Source organism: Limulus polyphemus, unplaced genomic scaffold (assembly GCF_000517525.1).
Source record: "Limulus polyphemus unplaced genomic scaffold, Limulus_polyphemus-2.1.2 Scaffold674, whole genome shotgun sequence".
Classification (NCBI taxonomy): domain Eukaryota; kingdom Metazoa; phylum Arthropoda; class Merostomata; order Xiphosura; family Limulidae; genus Limulus; species Limulus polyphemus.
In genome coordinates this window covers 341,159-349,122 of record NW_013666284.1, presented here as the reverse complement: position 1 = coordinate 349,122, position 7,964 = coordinate 341,159, and the positions used below count along the sequence as shown (strand labels likewise).

Here is a 7,964-nt window from a genome sequence, read left to right as displayed (position 1 = left end):
ACCAGAAGCCATACAGAAGCTCTGTGGTGTGACAGGACATTATACAAGGTTGTGTACCGATAATGGGACATTTCCTGATGGAGCAGATGAATCCCAAGTAAAGCAGAAGACAATAAGACAGAGATCAGTACGAAAGAAGAAATGTCCTAAAAAATTAAGACTTTGTTGTATTTTAATTTTGTGTTTGAAAATTCTGTACATTTAATTAAGTTATTGTTAATTATCTATTGGTTTAATGTAAGTAGCTATTGTTCGGGACAAACAATACTAAGGAAGGGGCAGTGTTACGACAGCGGAAGTCACGTGACGCTGCTAGCGCTTTTGGTGCTGGTAGCCTGCATGAAATTTCTCGAATGATCAGGGAGGCCCAAGTGCATTCGATACACCTCCTTTGTTAGTATATAAGCCTGGAAGAGAAGCCAGCGATACATATAGATAATTAAAGAAGCAAACAGTAGTGATGGTAAGTAAAGTGTGTGAATCACTGTGATTTATAGCGTGTATTATAAAAGTTGTTAAGTTTAAAGTGACGAGAAACGTATTGACTGTGGAACTACTGTGTACTAAAGTTTGTATCAAGGAAGAATAAACTGATTTAATCAAGAAAGGACTTGTATCGCTGAAGTTCCTCCGAAAGAATTTGTACCAGAAATTATCAAACAAGCAGATATGTAACAATGGTATTAGGATTAAAGTGTTAAATTAGGGCTTGGTGGTGTAAGCATTACAAATGTTAGATTGGGCTTAGTAAGTGTCATGTGACTTTAGCTACAATTTAGCTTATTGGTAAGTTGAAAAACAGCTAAGTATATTGTATCACTTCAAAAATATAATCTAGACTAGATATTTGTCACTTCTTATTGGATAAGCTTATTTAATTTAATGAGAAGATGAGATTTTGATAAAATAGTGTAATATATTTTACTCTACCATTAAGCTTAAGAGTATTGTCAATATGCAGCTTGTATTTAGTGTTGATTATTTATTTCTAGGTTACAATGGTCAAGAGTAGTGTAGGTTAAGTGCTTACAGTTTGTGCAGTGTGATAGGTGCGAGGAGTGGGATTTATTGTCTAAACTTAGGAACAGGGTGCACTTTTAACCCATTCACTGCAGCTGGTACATATATGGCCTCTTAAATTTTTTCTGTTCATTGTGGCTGGTATGCATACAGATTCTTGCTTTTAAAATTCCTGTCCAAGATGTGGGATCATAAACTGTTGTGGTAATGTTGTCCAATCGAAATTATGCTATATATTTCCATACAGTAAGTCAATTATTTCCATTTTTTGTGCATCAGTTTTCCTCAAAGATGTCAGAAAGGCTTTTATGACAACATCTTTCAGTCTGACGAGTTGACACATTGAACAGAAAAAACATCTAGAGGCCATATATATATATATGTGTGTGTGTATAATACCAGCTGCAGTGAATCAGGTTAAGGAAACTAGTTGTGAAGATGTGCAATTTGTACGTAGAGTTTGCATGTTGGAAGAGAAATTTGAGGCTATACTAAATAGAGAAGAGGTGACAGATAAAAAGAATGGGAAATTGTGGGAAATGGCAGCAAGATCTCAAAGGATACAGCAGATAATATCAACTTTCAGAAAGTTAGAAACAGTACTAATAGAGCTAAAAGTAGTGATTTAACTATATTGAACAGATTCTGTTAAGTAAAAGATTTCAGCCTTTAGCTTGTATAAATAAGGAACAAGGGAAGGAATGGAAAACAAAAGGGGCAGATAGGGATGGAAATGAAAAACATAAGAAGGTTAGTTACAGGTGATTCTTTAGTACAGCACTTGAATAGGATAATCTGTGAGGTAAATAGAGAAACAATAATTAGATTATGCTAGGACCATTATAACTTAATTTTGTCGGGGATACTACCAAAACTTAATTGTTGGGATAAAATTATAAGTAAGTCACCAGGGCTGAATGCTTGCTTAGGTTAAAATGCAAGGACAAACAATATAGCTGGTTGGTTTTATAGAATCAGTTCAATGGAAAAGGGGAGCTTTTTGCAATGGATGGTTTACATTTCAATAGGGTAGCAGCTAGCTTATTTACAAGGGCTATTATCCATAAGAGCAGTTATTAACTAGCACTACATGGTGGTAAGAACCAGAATTATGAAGAAATAAGATGTAAAGAAAATTATAATGTAGGAACAATATACAGATTTAATTTAATGGTAGACTAAACTGTTATTATTGTAATGCTAGAAGTATAAGAAATAAAATGGAGAGCATAAGGTAAAAGAGAGGATTTTGATAAAATGGGAATAACTGAAACCTGGTTAAGTGTAGATAATTTTAATTATAAGAATTTATTTGAAATACAGGGCTATACATTAATTAGTATAGTGCTAAAATGGAGGGGGGGGGGGGATGTGGCTTTATATGTAAAATGTGAGCTACACCTTGTTCAGCTTGAAAATAACAAAGTTAATAGTAATGAGATTGAACGTTTTTGGGTTACAATGGAAGAAGGTTTTTAGTTGGAATTTGTTACAGACCACCAGCTGAAACTGATGGAATTAGCTAGAAACTCTACAGTCAGATAAAGAATGTAGTTGTTAATGAAGTCATAATTATAGGGGATTTTAATTTCAGGCATATCGATTAGGAGCTGTTAAAGTTAAGTCATGAAAAATTGTTCACGGTCATTTTTTTCAACAATTGTTTAAGGAACCTACTAGGAACAATACTATTTAAGTTCATTGTTAACTCTAATAAAGAAAGGGTTGATAGGGTGAAGATTGGGGGCATCTCGGTGAAAGTGATCATTAGTGAATTAGATTTCATGTTTTGCTACATATGGAGATAAGGAATGATGACATTTTGGTTCCAAATTTCAAGAAAGTATAAAAATTAAAGAAAAGCATTATAATCTTAAAAAGTTTAAATTGACTGCTTTGATCAGCAATCTAAGAGAATTATAAAAGTTAGTCAAATGGAATATTAGGAAATTGAAGAACTACATGAAAAAAAGGTTGGCTGAAAATGTATTTCTCTAAATACATTAAGGGTAAACAAAATGTTAGAATGGGAGTAGGGCCTTTGAAGGATGATACAGAAAAGCTCATGCCTGATGATTATGAGATGGCTCGGTTAAGAAATTCTACTTTTTCTTTATTTTTGCTGATGAGGATTTAAGCAATTATTCTTCATTCTGAACCTTTTGTTAGTTTGAAATAAGATCAAATAAGATGATTACATTAATTCTGAGCTTGTTAAGAAAAAATTGGGAAGTTGAAAGAATGATAAAATTATTGATCAAAATAATATTTCCCCAAGGATTTTGAAGGAGGTTAAGGATTGGATATGTGAGCTACTTGTTACTGTTTTTTGTAAGTTCTTGAATAGTGGACAGATGCCAGATGATTGGGAGTTGTCTAATATTATTCTTTTTTTTTTCCAAAGAAGGTGAAAAAATCTTAGGCTTATCAGTCTTACATCAGTGGTGGGAAAAGTTTTTAAAATCTGATAGAGGATGCTTTGCAAGTCATTTAAGAAATTTTAAAATTTCACTGAATAATCAGCATGGTTTTAATATGGAAAAACTTTGCTTAACTAATTTTTTTACATTCTTTGAAGAGGTTACTGCTTAAGCAGATGAGGATTCAGTGTATCTGGATTTTAAGAAAGCATTTAACAAGATGCTGCATAAAAGGATTGTTTTGAATTTTATCTCTATAAGTGTGGGGGATAGATTGGCTCATTGGACAGAAGTCTAGCAGAATGGGAGAAAGCAGTGTTTTGTTATAAATGGAGTTCAGTCAAATTGAATTGATGTTATAAGTGGAGTATCTCAGGGCTCAGTGTTAGGACCTTGCTCTTTTTGATTTACACCAATGACATAAATGAAGGAATGGCCAATAAATTATTTAAATTGCTGATGATATTAAGGTGTTGGGGGTTGCTGGCTGTGAGGAGGATGCTATTGCTTTACAATAATGTTTGGATTATTTGCTAACTTGACTAAATGACAGATGGCTTGTAATTAAAATGAGTGCAATGTAATGCATGTGGGATATCATAATCTGAATTATGAGTACAAGTTTGATGGGAATGATCTTAACAATGTTATGTAAGAAAAGGATCTTGGTGTAAAGGTTGATCACCCTCTTAAGCCATGTTAAGATTGTTAATGGATGGTGTTAATGCATCATTGACTATGGCTAGGGCTATCATTGACCATTTGATTTTCATTTTAAAGTTTAATTTAATGGATAGGACCGCCTAGATGTACCAACAGGTCCCTTATTGTCCTTAAGTTACATATTTGTATAAAAGTGAACTACAGTTACCTAACTTCAATGGTGTACATAAAAGTGCATTAAAGAAAACATATTTAGACTTGTGTTTTTGACCTAAGGAGTCATCACTTGCACATAATAATTTTAAATTATTTATGAATTAAAAATTCTCAATGATCAACTTTTCCAAAGTCTGTTTGAAATGTATAAGAACTTACAATTTAATGAAAGAAACATTCTAACAATACATACTTGAGTTCTGACTTCGATGCTATGATCTGGATTAGCTTCTACTAAAGTTTTTGTAGAGAATAACCCCAAATCTGAAATAGTGAAATGATAAAATTGTACAATTTTCTTCTATCTTGTTGCATCTCAAAATTCATATGAAACTTACTCTGTGTAACATTTATCAACAGATCTCTCAATACTAAAGTTGTTCTTTTTACATTGCATTTAGTAGTTACTTTTTAATAATTGAAATATAAGATTTATTCTTACAATATATGGTATAGACAATAGAAATATTTTGAAGTTTTCTCACCTTATTGTACCTGAAAATTACTCTTTCTTCTGTTGCTACGAGTTTGTGATTATGATATAAATTAAAAAATAACGAGTACTTAGAAAAAAACGTATTTTTTATTAACAAAAACTGATCATTTTAATTATCTTACAAATATCTTCAAAAACAAGATCTAATCAGTAATACCTTAAAGATATAACATAAAAGCATAGCTATATCATGAACCACATAGTAATAGGGATCACCCAGGAATTTCACAAAAATTCTAAAGAACATATGGGCAAAAACCATCTTCAAAGAAGACTTGTTCTTGAAACAACACTTGTGACCTTCTATCTCAATGGTTAAGTTGCTAACATAAACAGCTATGGATATTTTTTTCAAACCTTGGCAAACCTACTAAAATACCCCTGCACAGGTCATAGGACTATTTTTATGTTGATTCTTGAAAGAGAAGGAGGGATGTTATCAATCTTTTCATTGCTACTGGCCAAGTTTGTCTTCAAATCCATTGAAGCACCGAAGCTCTCAGCAAAGACGGCTGGGTATATTGCACCAAATCTATGCACAGCTACTAAATAAACTCCTGCTAAGGTTGTATGATTATTTTTAAAATATAATATATTTTTAAGTTGATTCTTGAAAGTAGAGATTTCCACCCTCTAAAACTTTCTACATTCTTCTTTACCATTATACTAGTCAGAAACACTTCATTTTATTAGAATAAACAATGCATATATTTATAACTGTGTCTCCAGCCATATTATTATTGATTACTTTCACAAGCCACTACAAAAAAAGTAGCAACGAATATTACAATGAAACTTGGACAATAGTAATTAATGCACTAATGAACATGTCATTGGGTAGTTTTAAATTAATTCAAGTACCTTCATTTTTTCACCACGAAGAATTTCTCAAAGTTCTTCACTTTTGGCCATTGAAAAAATCTGGTGTTTTATTAATATGCATTAATTGGAAAATAACATGTGCATCTTTTATCACATTCAGTCAAAACTGCCATGTTGAGGATTCATCATTTCTTGAGTTTGCTGTTGTACTTTGTATCTATGTGGTTTTCTGCAATTATTTCAGTGTGTTTTCTAACAGTAGACGATTACAATAGTATATTTCTCTACTTTTGTGAGTGGTAATTCATTTTACTGATTTTTGTACATCAGTGAAATTCTAAGTGCATATTTTATTATTATTATTCATATTTTGTTTTACATGCCTACAGAAAAATTGGCTATTTTGGAAAATGGTTATTTTGCACCAAAACCTAGACAGATATACTGCGAATGTTCATGACTTATTTTAAAAGTTGATTATTTTTCACTGAAAGTTGATTTACATAGTTATATATAAAATATGCGATGTCGTTGTGAGTGGCTTCCTATGCACGGACGTAGATTAAAATTTATTCTCCATAAATGAACATAAAAAACAAATTAAGCTGGAAATAGTGTCTACATTATTTTCTCAAGCTACATATCCCTCTTTTGACTCCACTAAATTTGATAAGTACTATAGACATGGTATAAAAATGGGAATTCGTAGCTTGAAAAATTAATATAGACACTATTTCCAACTAAGTTTTACTTTTTCTTTTATAGTCCCTAGTTGTAAGCTTGAAAATATAATCTTTGCATTTTGACAATCCCTTTTCCCTTTTTAAATTAACAATTTTTAATTACCTTGTATATTAAAGACTTCAACTTTCTGAAAAGAAATGTTTTCTTGTACATAACTGCACAACAAGTAGCACAAATATAATCTAAGTAACTTGATATTAGAGTTAAAATATTCTTGAATTATTTTAGAATTAATCAAATTTAAACAAACTTCAAATATGCAAATTCTTTATATTTATTTAAAAATAACAAACATTTTTGAATTCATTTAAATACGCAATGTATTATGTCAATTCAAGTTTTCCTTACTCAGTAATTCAAATTTCTATTATCTTTATGACCACAGGATCAGCTCAAAAACAAATGCAGGAAATACTTTTTAAATATTATTAGTCAATTGTTTCTATATAAATGTGTATATGCATGTGTCAGAGGCACGTGCAAAAACACATATGCAAAGTATAGTTGATGTTTTACTTCATGACAAAAAAAGAAGCTTGTAAGTTATAAACACTGATGACACTATTGTCAACTAATGATGTAGAATATATTGTAACAAATTGTTAATATTGTTAACATGCTATAATAACAATAATTTAAGTCCTAGATTCATAAATTATATTGTAATACATGATGACACTATTGTCAACTAATGATATAGAATATATTTGTAACAAACTGTTAATACTGTTAACATGCTATGATAGCAATAATTTAAATCTTAGATTCATAAATTATACTGTAATGCATCATACTTACCCAGATTCAATACTGTAGCAATATTACGAATCACAGAAATAGGATGATTAAGACAGAAATCATGAAGCTTAGGAGAAAAAGCATCTTTTCTGCTCTCCAACTATAAATATAAAAAATGTTTATTGACAAAATAAGGAACAATATTTCGTATTTCATAAAAAATTTTGTACACATTATCATCACTTTGGCAAGGAAATCAACAAAAGTTGAAAAATACAGTTTAACTTAATTGTGGAGTAACAAGTGTAACGAATTTATTATTATGTATATATTTTTAATATGCACGTTGTTTGGATTGAATTTGTATTTATAAATATGCGTGACTTGTAGTATCAGATATGTGTTGCTTATAACGAATTTGTTATATATTTATTTTAATGTCAACGTTTGTTTTGAATAAGTTTATATTTGAGGGCGTGTCTAGGTTACTGTGTTAATTAGGTAAGGCAAAATTCCCGCCAATTCTTCAAAATTGTAGAACATTCGTGAACACAGGAATCAACAGTATCCATTTCCGTATCCAGTTAAGTGTCTTGCCTATAAAAACAGCAGGGCATCGCACCAAAAAAACAAATGTGTGATTTTGTTAACCCCTATCAATCGGAAAATATACGACATTTGATCAGGAACAGTTATAAATTTCGAACATCAGTGAATTCCCATCAAACGTTAATATATCTCCAAGAATATTACTAATTTCTCATCGGGCACTAGTGATTTTGTGAAAATATTATCTTACTTCAATGGTCCAACAATTCAATGCCTGACAAAGCTAGCTAGCTTCC

At 31.0% G+C, this 7,964-nt stretch overlaps 1 protein-coding gene across 3 annotated transcripts in view; it reads right to left on the bottom strand.

The window, feature by feature from the left end:
* LOC106459882 (lysine-specific demethylase 6A-like) overlaps nucleotides 1-7,964 on the bottom strand; it is a 43,644-nt gene that overhangs the window by 16,950 nt on the left and 18,730 nt on the right. For all 3 annotated transcript variants that reach the window (XM_022386455.1, XM_022386453.1, XM_022386454.1), the window contains exons 8-9: nucleotides 7,180-7,279; nucleotides 4,513-4,583 (exon numbers count right to left, since the gene is read on the bottom strand). In XM_022386455.1, the coding sequence (XP_022242163.1) occupies nucleotides 4,513-4,583; nucleotides 7,180-7,279 (171 nt within the window). The remainder of the gene's footprint in view (nucleotides 1-4,512; nucleotides 4,584-7,179; nucleotides 7,280-7,964) is intronic.